The sequence below is a fragment of the Neolamprologus multifasciatus genome, chromosome 16 (genome assembly GCF_963576455.1).
Source record: "Neolamprologus multifasciatus chromosome 16, fNeoMul1.2, whole genome shotgun sequence".
Taxonomy (NCBI): domain Eukaryota; kingdom Metazoa; phylum Chordata; class Actinopteri; order Cichliformes; family Cichlidae; genus Neolamprologus; species Neolamprologus multifasciatus.
Window position 1 is genome coordinate 14,415,411 of NC_140454.1, and position 20,037 is coordinate 14,435,447.

General features: G+C 42.7%; 2 protein-coding genes across 4 annotated transcripts in view; both read right to left on the bottom strand.

The window, feature by feature from the left end:
- Positions 1-20,037, bottom strand: part of arhgef7a (Rho guanine nucleotide exchange factor (GEF) 7a) — a 127,231-nt gene that overhangs the window by 44,464 nt on the left and 62,730 nt on the right. The window lies entirely within an intron of this gene.
- On the bottom strand, positions 2,895-13,917 carry LOC146500452 (uncharacterized). Its single transcript, XM_085134562.1, has 3 exons — positions 11,296-13,917; positions 10,981-11,051; positions 2,895-3,814 (listed from the first exon to the last, which is right to left on the bottom strand). The coding sequence occupies exons 1-3, from the start codon at positions 11,570-11,572 to the stop codon at positions 3,416-3,418; spliced, it is 747 nt and encodes a 248-aa protein (XP_084990688.1). The 5' UTR covers positions 11,573-13,917; the 3' UTR covers positions 2,895-3,415.

Here is a 20,037-nt window from a genome sequence, read left to right on the forward strand (position 1 = left end):
TTGTCCTTATGATCACTCGATAAAGGATCTCTTTTTGATATGGAGATCAGTACAATGCATGGCAGTGTATGGGAAACTGAGCAGAAATGGACTTCCTTTGACAAAGACAATTTCTCACATGCTGTATACATATCAAAGTGACATAAACCCTGATAACTACTATCAATACATGAGCCACACATCTGTTGCAAAGTATTTTTGGGTTAATACTTCAACACCCCCCCTCCCCACACACACACACACACACACACACACACACACACACACACACACACACACACACACACACCCCGTCCCACCCCTTCACATGTGTGAATAGACATTATAAAAGTAGGCCCCAGTGGCACATGTTTAAAGGTACATTAAGAGAGCACATCAATTGTAGATGACATAATCCCCAGTCCTCTTTTCAGTCGCTCTCTCACTTCCTTAATCTCTCCGTTCTTTAACCCTCATCTTCTAAGAGGCTGAAAGCTCCCTTCATCTTCTCCTCAAGCTAGCAGAGAAACCGCAAGCTGCCTGGGGAGAGAGGGAAAAGAAGAGGTATTACTGAAGTCTGATTAAATTAACACTGTGATGCAGATTTCTTGCCTTTTCCTCCCTCTTGTCATCTTATCCGACTGTGTGTTGTGAAAATTAGATGAACTTGTTACATGAGGGTCCACGTATGTGCAATGTGTGCGCGTGCGGGCACACGCATCTCTGCTTTTTAATTAATTACTCTTGTTGGTGTCATTAGCAGGTTCCATAACTCCTGATTTGCATTGGTGTCTATGATAAATAAATAAATATTAGATAACACAAGCTAATAAAAGACTGGAGTGTTCCATTCTTCACACACACACACCCCACCCCTCTAACCTATTGTAACCCCCCAGCCTTGCCCACCTCCCCCCAAAGCAGAAGCAGAGCAATCCCCTGTAGAAGTACTTTAATTACAACATTTCCACATCCAAATAACTAGTGGTTTACATAAGTCCCGCACGAGCTGCTCACTGTTCAGAAACTATTCTTGCTATGTCCCGGTCTCCCCCCTCTAATACAAATGCTGCCGAACAATATGTGACCTCCCACAATGCACATGATGTAAGTTAAAGTAAAAATGAAAAGTTCACTTTGTCCAAGCTTACATCCAATTTACCTCCTTAAATGTGGACTGAATTCCAGCTCAGGCACTGATTAAATTTCATCTATTTGAGGCTAATTAATCATTTCCATTGTGTCCAATATTGTCATAAGAAAGGTGCTTAGTTGACACTCTAATTCATGAAATGTGGCACCTCTCGTCTAATGCGATCAGTACAATACGCCAACAGTAGCAAGAAATAGACTCTAGTTCAGTGGAGATTATTAATTATACTCAATATAGATATTGACAGAGACAAAGTATATGAAGATGATCATATATATGGAAGCTAACTGGAAATATAACAAATTTGCAGTTAAAAATCATGGTCTGAAGCCCTTTTTGGGGGAGGGGGATCACATGTCCATAACTTTAAAACATAGTTTACAAAACAGGAATACACAGACATTCGCAAATTTTGTCTTGTATGTACTCAAGAGGCAGGTATCCAAATGCTCTTTCCTGCGCTGAATTTTGCAGCATCCCCTCATATCACATTTGATCCTAATTTATCCCCCCAAAAAAGGACATCGTATGGAAATTGTGCAATTTTATTACTTCTGCCCGTTCAGTGCCTGAACCAATGCCATTGTCCTGCTTCTTCTTCATTGACCCCATCCTGCCTCCACCCATCTGCTCCAACAAGGTGATGTTTATCTCCAGCAGGAGGAAATTAAAGCCTTGCTTCATGAGCAGCAGATATGCAAATCTTATACAGTGCAAATAGATTGCGAAGCTCACACAACGGACAGTGGCGTATTGGGACACCCATTGAGCCCCAGTGATTTGAAATCCAAATCAAGACATGCGGAATTACAAGACACACATGGGCTTTCTGGGAAAAAAAAAAAGAAAGAAAAAAAATCTGCACGTTGAGATATTAAGGGAAATAAATAGACGAGAAGATGAAGAATTAATGTTGGAGTGAAAATTAAAAAAAAAAAAAAGCCAGATTATTTATTCAGCTGCTCCGTCAGTGTAGATATGTTTTAATAACTTTTGTTCAACCACAGGTGAACGCTTATCAGAAGACATGACACACACACACACACGAGAGTGAGAGAGAGAGCGAGAAAGAGAGAGAGAGCATGGAAATACACTCCTCTGATATCACCATTACATGGGATATGTATTTTCTTGAACTCACAAAATTGGAAAGTAATAGTGGCCATGCAAAATGCCTTGCAGTTGTGGAGTATGTAATTTTGATATGCATTAGTGTTATTGTCAGGCAGGGTGTATGGGCTGTTTCCTTGTGTGATTGCAGGTCTGGCTTGTATTGTGGGAGGGAAGCAGACAGGAGAAGATAGTATTAAACCTGTCCTTGCCATTCCAATCTGTCTGCATGTTTCTCTTTATCATTCTGCAGTTTCTATCCACTTACGCTATAATTAAGTTTCCTGACCCCTGCCTTGCAGCCTTAACTAGGCATTGGGAAATATACAGCCACTGCAGATCTCATGCCTGATGTGCTCTCTCTCTCTCTCTCTCTTTCTTTTCCCTCCCGCCTTCCTCTCTTGTCTCCTTCCCTGTTTCAGAAAATCTCTCTCCCACCGTCTCCCTCATTCTCTCTCTGAGTCTCCATGGCACTATAATGGAATAAGAATTATTAATCGAGTAATTGTGTGGAACACATTAGTTTGCACTGAATTTCTCTCATTTTCGATGCTTGATTATCAGGCTGTTGGACAAACTCTACCCTCTCCCTTCACGTCTATACCCACCACTCTCTAAACACATAATAAATGCCCCCCCCCCCCCAACACACACACACACACACAGACTGGGCTGGACCACACTTTTCTAACCGTATAATCTCTCCCTCTTTATAATGCACATACTTGGACACACACACACATACACAGTGGACTGAAGTATCACACCTGATGCTTAATGTTTGTGAGGTGGAGAAGTGAAAGCCTTCTGGTGATGGGAGAGTTTTGTAATGTCCCTTTAACCTTCAATCTGTCTCATAAAAAAGTCAAACGTGCAGAAAACAACCTCCAGCATATGTACAACCATAAATCACAAAAACAGAAGGGGGGGGGGGGGGGGGGGGGGAAATGCCTAAAAGCCAGACACAGACGTGTTGGCAGTAACACCCATCATAAAAACCCCACTTCAATCATAATTAGTCTAATTAATTTAAATCAGTGTTGGATGCCTATCTAAATACAGTGACAACATAAAATGAACATCCACCCTGCAGCACATAGCCTCAGCCTATACGTTCCCATAGTGAAACACACCCTCGTAGGATTAGAGCAGAAGAATAGGGGGATTATTATTTCATGACCTTTCAATCCGCTGCCTGTCAGGTTGAACTAAAGCCATATATGCTGCTGGAGGACTAATCTCCTTCTCCCTTTGTGTCCGCAAGGGATGTGTCATTTCTTTATCCCCTCTATCCAGATTTAGTCCATAAAATAAACTTCCTAGCCTCATCTGATAAGAAGCCATCTCCTTACCGGGATAAGGCTGTGGTGCTTCGTCTCCCTGCTTCCCCATAGCCGTATTTTTGGGTGTCAGATAACTCAGACGGGGATGGGAACAGTCAGGAAATGCCACTTTGTCTGTCTGGGAGCAGGTGACAACAAAAACGACAGTGACTCTGATTAGAAAACACCCCCACCCCACCCACCCATCACCCCGGCACAACCACCACTCTCCATTTTCCTTTCTCTCTTTCTAAAACTACTAAAAATCACATATTATCAACACTTGCTAGGCAGTGCGTTAAACACAAATAAATTGATGTTTGCAGGCACACGGACACAGACATGACATGCCAGACTCGCTGCATCACAGACATGTACTCGTGATTATTTTGTTATCACTTCATCTTAATTTGGTAAGTCATCACTGATTCAGCTGTCAGCCTGGACCAAGATCTGCTGATCTGACCATTGCTGCCTGCCCCCATTCTGTCTCCTGTTTCCTTCCTCCCTGTGCTATTTTTCTTAATTATTTAATGGGCATTAATCATGTTTCACCAGCTTCCTTAAAGCCACCACACTATTTGACTGGATATTATTCTTCATGCTTGCAGTTCTTTTATGAGGCACACACTCCCCCGAAGGTCACAACCTACAGGTGGCACAAATGAGCAATAGGGATTGGGGGGGAGAGGTTTGATGCATCCAGTAAAGCAGTAAAGCACAGATATGTTTTAAAAAAAAATGCTGTAAAATTGCTTTAGAAGTGTTTTTGATGCTGCATCTGAAAATAAGGAATCGACTTTGTCATTTCAAAAAAAAAGAGAAGTTTTCTTTTAAATTACAACAAGAGGTACAAGGTGGCCATGTCTAATCACAGACTAAACAAAGGCATTATTAGTCCACACTGCACAGGCTTTAAGATCAAAATTCTACCGAAAACAGCAGAAGGAAACACATGAACCAGAAATAAAAGAAATGTTCGGAAGTGTGGGGGAGGGGGGGGTCATCGCGTCCCGCTGTGCAACAATCAGCAGCAGAGTCGATTTTCAGCAATTAAATATCAGCAAACATAGGCAAAGATTTGAACTTGAAGCAACAATTTATACTTGACTGGATATTTTTAAAGTGTGTGTGTGTGTGTGTGGGGGGGGGGGGGGGGGGGGTGAAGGAAAGACTCTATTAGGCCAGAAATAAATAAATATTTTTATGCTGTCTGATTGTGTAAATATTTCAAGGTCTCCATCTTGTTTTTATCCCCCTATCATATATTCAAGGTTTTTTGTTTTGTTTTTGTTTTTTTTGCCTGAAAGAAATATTCGACAGAGTTTGTTTCTTCCGTTAAAAAGACTGTTAGGACCCATCCAAGTGACCAGTCCCCCCATCATCACCAACACCACCAAAGTGTAAGTGTTGCAATTGTGAACCATGCCCACGCTGAAATGCCCTTCTGCTATGGACCTCTCGCGGTGGCCGGAGCACCTGTTCCCCGGCGCCTGTTGATTTCAGGACACTGTTCCTATACACGGCATCATGGCTCTGATTGTTACGGAGGAATGTTTGTGCTTGTCCACAAAACGGGATCTCCCACACGGGCTACAATGTCGCCTCCAATTCGACACCACCGGGGGAAAAAAATAGGGGAAAAAACAGATGCATTTACGGAAAGCAGTGGCTATTTATGCGCACTGTGGCACCAAATTGCTTAAAATAAGCGGACACGAATGAAGAGGGGAAGAAAAATGCTATCATAAAAGAGACAAAAATGTCTCTTTTAAAATGTCACAGTTGTGGTGATAAGAATCTGAGGATGCAGGGAGGACTTTGGTGAGAAGTGACTAATTACCCTGTGGACCGTCCTGATAGTGGAGAATAATTAGAATCACACAAAAGACCCCAAAGAAGCATCTGAATAACAAGAGCAACATTTTCAATAGAAAATTTAATTTGATTTTGTTGCGAGCTCCCTCCGTGCACTCGAAAGGGAAACTGAGAGAAACCATATAAAGGAAAGGAAAAACACACACGCACACACATACACAGATACAGAGAAAAACGTCTTCCCAGGACGTTTTTTTGGTTTTTGGTTTTTTTTTAAGAAGAAAAAAAAGCTGAGAAAACCCACGGAAGGCAGAAAAAAAAAAAACAAGTGCACGGCCTACACGGTGGCTTATATATTCACAATTAGAGCGATTAGATAGGAAGCATTCATTAAACACGGATTAAATAAAATAACCCGGTTTATTATGAAAGCAGCAGCTAAAAGTTTTGTTATCATTTGGCCCCGTTTGATAAGAAAATTAATCAAATATTACAAATTATGTAAATAAAAATATTATCTGTTGCAGAATTCTTTATATCATAATGACAGCCTTAAATGGAGAATTTTAACCCGTTTTGTTTTTTGTTTTTTTAAACTGCCAGACTCAGGAGTGAAATAATAAATAGCACATATAGGAGAATTTAAGGATTTGAAGGCCAAACACAGGAGCACATTAATTGCTTCTTAAATTTTGTTATGTGAATATAAAAATATAGCTGTTAAAAAGCAGCTGCACCTAAAAGAATTAACACAACATCATAAGTACAATTTGCAGTCTGGATGGAGAAATAGAAATGAAGCAGAAACTGGTGAAATTGATGAAAAATCGCACACAAAAAACTGTTCTCCAGTCATTTTCCAAAGCCTTTTCTGCATGGCCTATATAGATGGGCATATGCTAACTATTATGTAGGCCATATTACATGCAAATGGTGTAAGAGTGCTTTAGAAGATTAGAAGATAGACACCCGGCCCGCAGTGGGCTGAGAGGAGTGGGCTCTCCTCCAAGACTGTGTCCTATCTCCTCAGGACTGAAAAAAGCATCCTAATCCTTTACCTTTCATAGTGATCTAAAGCCGATTTAAAACTGTCACTACCCTAGTTTGTGTTTATTTCATGTTCATCTGCAGCTCAAGGCGATACTCTGCACACCCACTTATAACATGAGCAAAAAGATGTGTGCATATGTGTGTGTGTGTCTCAGAGGAGAAGAGAGAGCAAGACTGCAAAACATAACGAGAAACTCAGAGAGAGCGAGAGAGAGAGAGAGGGGAAGGGTGTGTACAGCTAACTGACCAGTGGATGAAGAAGTGGCCATTGTGTGCGTGTGATCCGACTGCACTAATTATTTTCCTTTTCAGGTGCTCAGAGTTTGTCCTTTGAGGCTCAGACATCCACCTCTTATTTCATGCGTTGTCTAACAAAACCAAGCAACTCAGCTTGAATTTGCTTCCAAAAATACACTCTCCCACACAAACAGATAGTCCAGAAGACGGATGCGTAAACACAGTCTCTCTCTGTTTCACACCCACACACACACAGACACGCACACAAGCACAGGTATACACACTCAATAACACAAACCATTGACCGCTGAGCCGGCAGGCCTGCAGGCATACCGCCTTCCTCTTCTCTCCCTCCTGCTCCTCAAGGCCTTACTGTATTATTCTGTAAGCAGCAAGAGCCCAGCATTGACAGAGCTAATCACTGGAGGCAAGAGCTCTCTCTCTCTTTCTCACACACACACACACACACACACACACACACACACACACACACACACACACACACACACACACACACACACACACACACACACACACACACACAGAATGATTGACACACAATGGCAGCGAATCTATGCAGTGCCCCCCTGTCTTGCTTTTTGCTTTCTCTCTCAGCTGAAAAGACAAGGGGGGAGGTGAGTATGATGTGTGTGCCTATGCTGTGCATGTGTGTTAGTGGCGGTGCTGAGGTGGGGGGTGTTACAAGCAGTGATGTCCAACAAACCGAAACACAGCCAGAAGAGAAGTGAAGACGGCAAAAGATGAGCCTGTGACTAATGCTGTTGCTATCCCTACTCCTAATCCGCCCCACTCCGTTAGGTGCAGTCTGGAGAGAGTCTCAACCCCTCTCATATGAATATGATCCCTGTGCTGGCTGAAGCCCAGCGAACCACTGATCCTGTTATCATCTCGCTGGTGAGAAAATGAGAAGAAAGGGAGAGACAGAGAAAAAGAGCTTTGTTTGTTATTTACGCAGGCCTCCCGTGTCACATACTCTCAACTCTATATTTCTCTATAATTTTGAGCCTTAAAAATCCTCGACCAATAATATGGTATTTACATAACAGGTAATAGAGCCGGGCTGCCCAGTAATTGTAAGGTTTTCAGTCCAACCGTCCTGGCTTTTGCACATAAAAGAGTGAGAAATTGAATATATGAACACTGTATTTTTTCCAAATGTGTTGACAGAAAGTTGAAGAGAAAGTTGCTATTCTGTCGTTTTACTGCAGAATCAGTCCTGTCCACGGTGACTTGGTGGCAAAACAGAAATCCACTGGGCAGCATTTTTAAGATAAGAGTATAAGAGTAAATCAGCAGTGAGCAGCATCTTTCTTTGTTAGGCATTTGTAGCTGGACAATGACACAGAAAGCAATTATGGGAGTTTGGGAAATCCTCCTTCAGAGGAATTTGACATCTTCTGTCAGAGATTTACTTTTAGAAAAATTAGATCCAAAGAAATGTTCACATATTTTTTCACCCTAAAGCCTCAAAGGCTGTATACAGCTATTAGAATGTGTGCTGTTTGCTTTTTTCTCTAGGAGTGTATTGTCAGTCACATTACACATGTAAGACCAGGACTATTAATGACTGCTGAATGTATTTTTAGTGTGTTTGTGTTTTCTGTATTCTTGTTGCTTGCAAAAATATAAAGATTCAAAGTGAACTAAACCCAAAATTTCCCGAATTCTGTTGTTGTACGGTTAAAATACCTTGACAAAGTTATTTACTCAAGTTGTGAGCAAATTCTTGATGTTCAATTGAGTTATGCCCAGAAACTTATCATTAAAACTATTAAAGTTGCCGTTGAGATTGTAATTTCACAACTATGAGTAATTTACAATGTAAAGTTTACCATCAGATTGTTTGTGCTACTACTAAATTTAGACACGTCCATTGCAAAGATGCAGATCACTTATGTAAAAATATCTTTGTTAACATTGTGACAATAAGGTTTTTGCCAAACACAAGCAAATCCCACAATTGATGTAACAAGATCCTGATTTATTTAGTGTTGTTTTGACAATGTGCGGCCAGTTGTTATCTGGCTGACATGTGCTGGTTGCCCAAGGTGACAGAAAGTGGTGTAGTTAATTAAAGAGTGGACAGCACTCCAGACTCCACTCACACACTCCTGGTATTGTCATAAGCACCACTCCTACCACACACTCCCTCAAGAGTCATTTTCCTCTGTTTCTTAGGACATAGAGGGCCGTGCCATGCCCTCCAGGGCACTGAAGCACTCTCTGGTGAGTCTCTTATGGACTTGTGAATGCACAGATGCGTGTGCAGTCTTCAGTCGCCATCTCTGCATAGACTCATCCAGATAGCCAGCAGATAACACTTTCAATTCAGTTTGATATTATCGTTTTTCTTTTCTTAGAGAAATATGAACCTGTCACATGGGGCGCCTTACCGATTTGTTACATAGTTCCACGGTAGATAAATCCAACAATAGAGGCCAAGGCCTTGCCCCACTCTGCATGGACTGTTAGCAAAGTTGCAGTGCTAATCAGTAGGAGAGGATCACATCTGGTCTGACAGCAGCTGCATCACTGTTTAGAGGAGCTGCCAGTGTGAGAAACACACTGGTCGATTCTCTTTTCTCCCTGGACAGAGTGGGTGTTCTTCTCATTCATTTCTTCTTTCTCAGTCCTTTTCTTTGAGCTAGCCAATTAACCTGGGAGCAGTGCACTAATGAGTTCCCTCTGGTGGCTCCGCGCCACTCTATGGAAAAGAGGGAAGAGCAGGGTGAGCAGAGAGGGGAAAGAAGAGAGGGGTCAGCGAGGGAAAGCTTGGGACTGCATGGGGGAGTGGGGGTTACAGACATGGCAGAGGCAGAGGGGGGTAAGAGTTTTGAGAAAAGGGTGAAGAAGGGCTGATAAAAGGGTGAGGGGAGGGGCGAGAACAGAAAGGTTCAGGGCAAGGAAAATATGGGATGGGTTGATGCAGGAGGAGAAGGGACAGAACACCATCCAGTTGGCCACTACGGGCCTATCACCAAGACATTGTCAGCCAGACAATGGGCTTATCAGCCTCCTTTTCACACCAGTCTGATTAACTGGGAGGAATGGGATGAAGAGGAGGGGAAGGGAAAGGGTACGTCCTTGTACCAGCCCAGTAAATGTCAGAGAATAGGCCAGACCCCGGGACTAGCCTCATGGATTGAGTATACATCACTGAGAAAATGGGAACAGTTTAAAACCCACTGTAAAACCCACATCTTCCCCATATGTGTGTTAACTGCAGAGGGAGATGCGTCTGTAATAAATCTACAACCTTTGTAAATGCATCTCGCCAGCCAGATTAGCAAGGAAGCGATAAGCACCTTGGAGCACCATTAGCTAAATCAGTGTGTGTGTGTGTGTGTGTGTGTGTGTGTCATCAGTCACACAAGCACCATAAAGCAGAGAAAGGTGCAAGATTAGTAGATGCTAAGTTTAGAGAGAGTGGAAATATAAAATATTAAAAAATAGCACGTGATGTGCAAAAATTTAAAAAAGGAATTGTTGCTCAAACGAATCAGTGACGCACACATTCAGATGACTGATCTGAAATAAAATTGTTGCATACTGCAAAACTGTACAATGCACACCAAATCACAAAGGCCTAAACATCAAAAGAAATCTTCTCAAATATGATCATCTGTTTGCAACCTCTGGATTATTGTGAGGACATATTTGGGAGTGGCCCTAACACATATTTGATCACACTGCCTTGCCTGCCAGCTGTACTTCTGAAGTTTGGTGAGAGCCGTGTGAAACAAATGACTAAGAGCAGGCTGGAGCAAAATTGTTTGTGACATTGTTCAATTAGTCTCCCGGGATATTGATCCCAGCTTGTTTGTTTACTTGCTTACTGCTTCCCATTTGTATGGCCTGAAGAACCATCTGTCACAGAGAAAGCGAGTGACTGAGTGAGATAAGCCGGGTAGAAGGTGACGGCGAGGCAGGAAGAATGATTTGCAACATGACAGCAGAGATGGCAAAACTTCTGAGCGCAGGCTTAATATTATATTGGCAGAGAGATCCTTTACAGCACATTGCTTGAAATGTTCTCCAAAGTAAAGCCTTTATAGAAATTTTAAAAAAAAAAAAGAAAAAGAAATCCTAAACCAAATGATACCATTTTAGTGGGGAGTGTTATAAAACCAATGCTTGGAGCAACAAGTGGTTGCAGTCTTCTTGTTCTTCATTTCCTTCTTTTATTTCCCTCCTCCATTTCTTTCTTTTTTTTTTCAAAAGAAAGGATCCTGTAATTAGAGGGTAGACCAGGTGGAAGTACACAACTCAAGAGCCCCAGCGCTTGCTCGCCCTCTCCTTCACAGGAAGATAGGGAGAGGGGATGTAGAGATGTGGAGGAGGGTAGAAGAGGGTGAACGTGACTGGAGAGGAGAAAGTGGCAGAAGAATACAGCTAGGTAAAATTTAAAAAAAAAAAACGGGAAGAGGGGGAGCAACAGCCGGGCTTGGGAGCATATTGGGTCAAAGAAAATAAAACGTGTCATTTAGCCAAAGAAAGAAGATGAGAGCAGTGTGCACGGCGAGGGGTGGGGGCGAGAGCTGGGATGGCTGGGTGAGGTGAAGGGGGAGGTAGAGGTGAGGTTAGCTGTTAAATAAGGTGGGGGTCATAAGAGAGGGGGTGGATGCCCACCGTGATACAAATGAGGGACTGCAGGCAGGGGGGGGGGCCACCCACAGTACAACTTGGCCAACAAAGGTGCTTCTGTCTTGGCCTCCCTCCTCCACAGACCTCCTTGAGAGGACAGGATTCCATTAGCAAGCTGCAGAACCTGGGGTCTATTCAACCGCCCGTCCAGGCCTGACTGTGGACGAACATACAGACACACACGCACATGCACGCATGCACAATGACCCACACACGTGCTCATGGAGCACACATGCATGCACTCATTCACAGTCACTCACTAACACACATCCACAACACCGCTAATTAATCCTCAGATTACCCAGCCAATTATTACCACACTTGTACTAATTAGAAATTATTTAAAGCATTTCCCAATTAGGGTTTACATGCTCAGTTGGGCAGGAGTCTGCCTCAATAAACCAACTGGTTTTAGTGTGGGGGGGAATGGTAAGCTCATTCATATACACATGTATTTTGGTGTGCACTCTCTCTCACACACACACACACGCACAAATACATGCATTTCAGGATCTGACTGTGGTAATCAGGCCTTCTCAACGAGCCCCTCTGTTAGGACGAGGGGGATGAGGACAGACAAGAGGAAGAAAGAGAAAGAAATAAAACAACAAAAGACATGCTCCTTCAGTGCTGCTGCAATACTGTAGGCCGCTCTTGTTAGGGCTGGGGACAGTGATTAGGAGAGGCCACAATAAGACCCACCAGGAAACACATGCCAATTAGGTTACCAGGAGAACCACGGGCCCACATCACTATGGGAAACCCACTAGTCTCCACACTGCAAGGCCCAGAGGAACACATATGCACACTCAGAGGCACCTATGGCACATCCCCTACTATTTTGATTACATTATGACTTGAATAAGAAGAAGGTGAGGGGAAAACATGAAGGTGCAAAAGAAGACAAGACAAAATGACGATGTTAAGGTAAAAGGAAAAGCAGCTGTTTGATTAAAGGAATAAACTTTAAGTTGAATGGGTTTTGTAGTTATTCTCTAGTTTGTCTCCTTGTGTTTCTCAGTATTGTCTGCTCCATCTTCTTATTTGTGTCTCTAATTCCTCTTTTCCACTTGGACCTTCTCAGCTCTATTCAACTCAACCGCTCTGCTCGGTTTCAGTCGTTTTACATTACAACTGAGTACCACCCGAATGTGGTTGGGGACACTAAAGCAATGCGGTCGAAAGTACTGTGTGTATGCGACCAAACAAAACAGAAAAATAGAAGACAGTGGAAGACTAACCCTAACCCTGCTGCTAAACTAATGGCAAGCATCTGGACCTGGTTGTGGAGATTTTTCCTTCATTGCTGGGTTTCAAAAACAGCGTTTTTGATTTTTGGGAAGGAGTTGCTCTCACGAGTGACGCCACCGATCAGCCAATTAGTGGCATGCAGTCTGATGATGTCACATTTTTTTGTTCGACTCAGATTGTTTGGCACCCCGGCCCAGTAAGTAACAGAACTACCACCTTTTTTTAGGTGTAGGTTTCAGCAGTAAAGGCCTACCAGGTTATTTTTGTCATTTCCTGTTTTATTTTGATAGTCACTTGCCTTCTGTTTCAGTTGATTTGATGCCCGTTTCCCAACTTTATGATGTCTTCCCTTCTAATTTCATGTTTTCTTAGCTCCTCTTATAAATTGCCTTGTGTATTTGTTCCCACCTCTCTACGTCCTCACCTTTTTGTTCAGTTAAAAGTTGTCCTGTTTAACCTCACCTGCCATCCAGCATTCTTTGGGTCCTAATCTCAACATGGCTGCGCTTTTACATTCGTGCTGTTGATTAAAAGTTTACCTTCGAGTCAGCGTGCAGCTTTCAGCAAGGCAAAGATGAAGGCAGAACAAACAAGGGAGTGAGAAAGAGAAGAGAAAAACACCCGGGCTCCAGTGGGATAGCAGGAGTGCGACTTCAGGGCAAATTATTACCAGATCGAATTACAGGCTCATCCATGAGTGACATGTAAGCCTCAGATACACACTCAAATGTTTACAGCACCGATATTTGCTCAAGCACGATGTTATCAGGCCTCGATGTAATACTCAAGGCTTTTGTTCTGACTTGCGTGGCAACATTCACCATGTCTGCAGATGCAATAACCAAGAAGAAGATAGCAGCGGCACAATGTTTGCCAGCAGTGTTGTCCCGAGGAGCTGTGACATGACCCAGGCAGAACAGAGAGAAAACTCACTCTGGAGTCTTTGCGCTGATGTGATGATGGCTGAGATGTTGATTAATGCGCGCAGTCCCTGTTATTAAATAAACAGGGTGAATACACAAAATATATTGAATAAATTAGAGCGTGAACTGATCTCCACTGCGACATCCAGCTCATTAGAATGCATGAGGAAACGATGTTCTGATTGCGACAAGAGTCACTTATTAAGCCATGTTTGTCCCCCGCCAGAGCACCACTCCCTGCACTCCCCCATCCCTCCCCCTTTCTTCCCCCAAAACACCTTACCCCCTCTTGCCCACCACACAATCCACACCAAATCCCTCACTCTCCCGCTAAACGCTCCCCGACTTAACTTCCCCTTCCCAATGGACATCGCCAACAAACCACTAACCCTCTCCTCTCTTTACCTCACCTCCCTCCCACCCCCCCTTTCCGCCCTTAATTTTCCTCCACCTCCTCCCCCTTCTACTTCTCCTCCGCTGGGATCTGTGTCATCATTTTAATTAATTTCTAATCAGGCGAGAGTAAACTAATCAGGGAAGGCGTTAAACAATGACAGCTCTGCCTGCTCAGCCTCACACTGGGGGCTGCCATTACTGTTCAGCATTGCTGAGAAGAACTGCACACTGATAAACAACTCAGTGTAGATGTGGCTATCTGCGCTCATCTTCTCTCTCGCTCACATGTTAATAAACGGTAAACTGCATCGTATACATGGCCTGCTTCTAGACTTGGACACGAGTTGAGGACTTGATTGGTGCAAGATTAAATTACGGTTCACTTTTGTACAATTACTTTCATATTCATCTTTGTGCATAGATTTGTGATTGAATAAACATATCAGTTCAAGGACACGTGATGGAAATGCATGTAAATGATCAGAATGGACAAATAAATAACCTAACCCTGTCTGAATGGAACAGTATGTATCTGCTTAGAATGGTTTGCACAAAGACTGCAGTTATCTGTAGGCGGCCAGATCCCACTAAGGCTGAACCATTCTGAAAAACAGACAGACAGAGGCAGAGAGAGGGAGAGGGAGCACTTCTGGGCAATACATTAAGTGAGACAATGTAACAAGAGAGCCTTGATTAACCTCTTCCGGGCTAACCTTGTGCCTAAAATACCTTAAACCAACATAAGCGGGCCGTAATTGGCAAATTCTAACTGTATGATTGCATGACAAAGAATGTGATGGCAGATGATGACAAAAAATTAGTTAATGACCACCATCACATGGAAGTGAACATTTTCTAGGTGCTTTCTGAATCTGGAATCTGAGTGAGCCATCAGTCACGCTTTAGCCTAGGCTACGTGTCTGCAAACTGAGGCTGGCCTCACCTGAAACTGAGTTACAACTCTAGGTGTTATGAAGAAAGAGGTTTTTATGTCTCTCTCATCAAACAGTTGAGATGTAACTCAACTGTTTGATGAGTTACATCTCATCAAACAGGACCTGATTTCTGTTTGATGAGAAACAGAAATCTCATCAAACAGATGAGTAACAGGACCTGATTTCTCCTCCTGCAAGTGCCATGGCAACTAATGACCATCGACCTAAGAAACAAAGACCATTGGCATAGTTACGTGACACACAAGCAAACACGAGTGCGCTCACAGAAATGCACGTGCACACACACAGACACAGACACAACAGTGGGGTAATAATTTCTTGTAAACTTTGTGTAAAGTCACACAACATCACAAAATCAAAGGAAGAAGAATATGAAGAGGATATTTCAGGAAGAAAAACTACACAGAGTGTGTTAAAAACGATCTTTTTTTTTTTTTAAGTTACCCCACCTCCCCTCCATCCTTGCCCTCTTTGCCAAGTATTAGATTCCCATGCCAACCGCTTCCCTGGGATAGAATAAGGATTGCGGAGGTGGGAAGCTGAAACCCTTCCATAACATGTCAAACAACGATGGAATCCAAAGCGCAAGAGGGAGAGAAAAAGGGTTAGAGGCAGATTTTCTACGGGGAGAAAGAAACTGTCACATCATCAGATTGGTTATTCTAAGTGGAGGGATGTGGGTATGGGGGCGGGGAGGGAAGGAGGGACGGGGTGGCAGAGGCTTGGGCTGGCAGAATCTGGCAGCGATACACGATGGCGGTATTTCCACTAAAATAATCAGCCCCCAGGCAACGGAAGGGGGTGGGGAGGGGTTTTTTTGGGAGGGAGAGCAGGGAAGAGCGACACAGAGAGGTTAGGGATTGTAGGGTTAGGAGAAGGAGTTGGGGTGGGTGATGGAGAGGGAGGATACAAGGGAGGGAAATAGCGAGATTGAGAGAAAGAAAAACTGGGAAGCCAACCAAGGAAATCCTGCTTCTCAGATATGCAGCTGTGGAATTAAAATTGGTATAAAAACACGAGAACAAAAATATACTTCACACTTCACAAGCCTATTGAAGGGTAGAGCGGTGGGAGGGGGAAGATGTGCCACTCTAAACTGGCACTGATACCTCAGGCACAAGGGGGTAAACAGCTATTCTTACTTTGTCTGCTGCAGTGGTTTCAGGGGGTGAGTGAGTGAGTAAGTGAGGTGCCTGCAGGGGTCTCATCAGGCTACGGGGCGAGCTCAAGAGAGAAGACAAGAGCTCCTCGAAGATGAAGAAACGCAAAAATGCCCCCGTGAAACAATTTCTACACTTCTGCGTCCCCTTGAGCGCATCGTAACGTAACAGCGAGGCATTGATTTATGATCAAACGACCGTGATCGTCACTCAAATTCAATAATAACAACCTTCACAATCAAAGTCTCTTTAAATATACTGTACCTCCACTTGAGGCCAGGATTAGGCCTTTCTGCGCGCACATTTATGTTGATGTGCTGCATTACTGAACAAAGAACTATCAGAATCGGAAACAACCATGCAAACACACAGATGAATGACAAATCAATTAATTTGAAACACGGAAAAATAAACTGCACAAACCCACATCGTGTTCGATTGCTAAAATACAAACGGCCCCTATTAAGAAATTTCACATAGGCGAGCGAGACAAAACGAGTATGGCATAAACACACAAACCTGGAGGTGCGGCACATACGTCAATTCCAACTTAAAGGAATTGAAAGTTGCATTTCTCATAGAAGCAGAAAAAAACACAGCGTTTTCATGATATAAAGATGAAAAAAACTAATTAATGACCGAGAGCTCTGAAAGTCGCGTTATCAAAACCAGCCTACTGGAGTGTGACGCCACTAAAATAATACAATCATCAAGCATAATGAGTGAGTTAAGAAGTTTCTCTTATTGCATGTATTAGAGTCAATGGTTGCAGCTGAGCATTGTGTTATTTCATCACTGTAGAGACTTGATCTTAATACAAATCTCTATGTAACACAGGCCCATTCATGCAGCCTGCCTTTCCCCCTCTGATTCAATTATCATGTGCTCTTTTTGAGAGATATTCAATTAAAATGGCTCCCCCCTTTTAATTTATCTGAAAATAATTTGGCAAATATAAATAATAATTTCAAAAGGCTGCACATATGTAACCATGTGCACAGGCTTAACTTGGCCAAACTAAGTACAGCAAGCGGGCGACTAACATTCATCTTGTTTAACAGGACATATACGATTACTGATTCCATATTTTTGCATTTATTGGACCACAGTTTTTTCTTAAAGTTTTCTTTTTAAGATGGCTAATGAGAGAGAAAAAACCTCTTAGTTACATGATGAGAGCAGAACACTGGAAAAGGAAGGACAATTGCGTGACCATGAAATCATGAAATGGAAAGAAAAAGACAGAGAGAACAGCAAAACTACCTTATTCAGAAGGCAGCCTTTTTGTTGGGAGTATTCTCTACTGAATCTGCCGGCTTTCATTTCATTTCTCTGACATTCTCTCTGTCTGACCATCCAAGTCCTCTCCTGAGACAGATGAGTGGAAGCAGAGTTCCAGAGAGAGCTATCAGGATTAGGATAATTAATATCATCTCATTTCACTGTGATCCTCTCCGCGGCCCACTGCACACACAAGGACAGGATGCAGCGAATATTGTGGCAAGAGTATCCAGTCGGCTGTCAATCTAGGCCACGAAGCACCCCCCCCCCCCTCCACCCCCCAAACACACACACATACACACAACCCAACTCGCTCACATACAAATGCACCCTCCTCAGTGGCTAAATTGCAGTTTGAGAGACGACAGGGGAGAGGCAGCGGTGGCAGCGGTGGTGGGGGGGCCGCCGGGGCCCGAGGGACGCCATACAATGGAGCGTGCGGCTGACCAGCGTTCAGGTGAAATTGAATTGGAAATCTTCCATGGCTGGTTAGCATAACAAAGGGCCTCGTGGCTTTAGACAAAGGCTGCTTCTCTAATGCACAAAATCAATCTCTCTACGGGCTTGGTGCATTGTTCCCTCCCGCCATACAGGTGTTCCTTCAATGGTCCTTAATCAAAAGTGTCAAAACAAAGTTAAGAGTTATCTCTGCTCCTCCGCATCTGCTTCTGCAGAGCAGAAAGAGGAAAAGAGACCAGACACTCAGGAAGGCAAACAGCTGAGTGAATATGTGTGCATGCCTGTGTGTGTGTGTGTGTATACAGGATGCTGAATGCACTACATCCTACACCAAAGTCTGTTGGTGTTAAAGTTGTGTCGCCAAAGAAGCCTAATCACATTTTTCTCCTCAGCCCTGTCTGCATGTGAGCAACTGGTACTCTCTGATGTGATCACTGAGCAAATCTAGGCATGAAAAGAAAGCAGAAGTTTGTCCCGCATGCTTATTTCACAGGAAAAGAGGGTGGCAGCAGCAAGGAATCATTTTTGAAAGATCTCTTCTTTTACAAATGCACCCTGCTATTCATTTCTCATCTCTATCCTCAATCTGAAGGCCTGATTGCTAATATTGGTAGTAGTTGCCTTTCTCTCTGAAGGTTGTTTAACAATGAAAAACACAATTACACCTCTTATGCACCCTCCACCCCCCCCCTCCACCCCCACCCCCCACCATCCCCAACTCCCTTCTGCTCCAATTCACTATAACACTCGTGCCGCTCACTCCATTTCTCAGACCTTGACTTGCTCAGACTGGATTGAATCAAAGAAGAATAGTTAAAACACTAAATAGAGACCTTAGTCCATGGCCTTTTTCTCTTTCAGTCTGTATGTAGGCTAACAGATTCATCCACTATGAGGAGGTAAGAGTTATAGTTCTCCCTGGCTTTATGTACTCACTTCTGCTCCAGGGCATGTAACATGATATTTATATCATATATGACACTGTAGTTGCTACCAGCACCCAAAAAAAGTCTTTAATGACTGTCAAAGATCTTTCATCTTGTGTTTTTCCAGTGGGCTGAACACAATAAATTTATACATTCTTTATGGAGAGTGTATGTATTGTATGGGTATTTTGATAAGGTGAGAAACTTAGTCGCCGTGCTGTCGATGGATTACTATATGCATAATAACGTACATAATATGTAGACTAATCCCATCTCCTAATAAGTAGCATCACAGGCTCAACGCCTCCGGTTTGACAGCCGCCAGACGACAATCTAACCACTACACATCCCTCTTGAACATTAGATACCATGTGGTTTAAAATGTCAGATAAGTGGCAAAGAAATCTCTGCATAATACACTTTAAACCGGCATTTTCAGATTACAGCAAAAGGGGCAGCAATGTGATACAAGCTGTTTCCAAACATTACTAAGCTTTGTTTTTTTTCTTGCAGTAACTTATTAATATGACTTAAATGTCATTGCCCAATGTGGTAGCAATAAAAACCACAATGTGATTTGCATTTAGATTGTTTCTTTATAAGTCTTTTCTTTACCAAAGTGCTTGAAGACATGAGGCCATCTATCTAAAAGCCGAGTTTGAACCAGAAATAGGCCTTTTAAAGGTATAATGATCCTAAGCACACAATCTACCAAGAGCTCGCTCTAAAAAAAAAAAAAAAAAAGTAAAACAAATCATTATTGAAATGTTTTAAAATTTGTGGCACTTTAAACTTTAAAAAGAAATACTCAAATTATCTTGCAGGTCAATTGAGTTTGCACTGAGGAGTGGTCAGATTTTTCAGCAAACTAATGGGACAAACCAGTACACAATTATGCAAAAAGAAGAAAAAAAATGCATTTTGGCATATAATTGACATTTGTACAAAGTCAGAGTCAAGCTTGTTCATCAGCCATGAGAAAGCTTTCAACACTAAAATGCTCCATGTGAAACCAGGAGAGACATCCTGCTGGACATTTCTGCTGGACTGCTTAGTAATGTGTCAGTAAAGCACATAGTTACTTCATGCACTGCATTTTTATTGACTAGTAATTAGTTACCTATTACATTTCAAAAGAAAACTTTCCAACACTGTACATTACTGTGCAAAAGTCTTGAGCCACCCCTCTTTTCTTTGCTATATTACTTCTCGTGAGCCAGATTTTCCTGCAGTTTTTAACAATAGCTCTCCAGGCTTTCTGAAGGTCTTTCAAAGAATTTCTGCTGCTTTTTCACTTATTTTCGGTCCAGTCCTTGCACCTGATCATTTTGAAAGGAATTTTCTTTTGTTT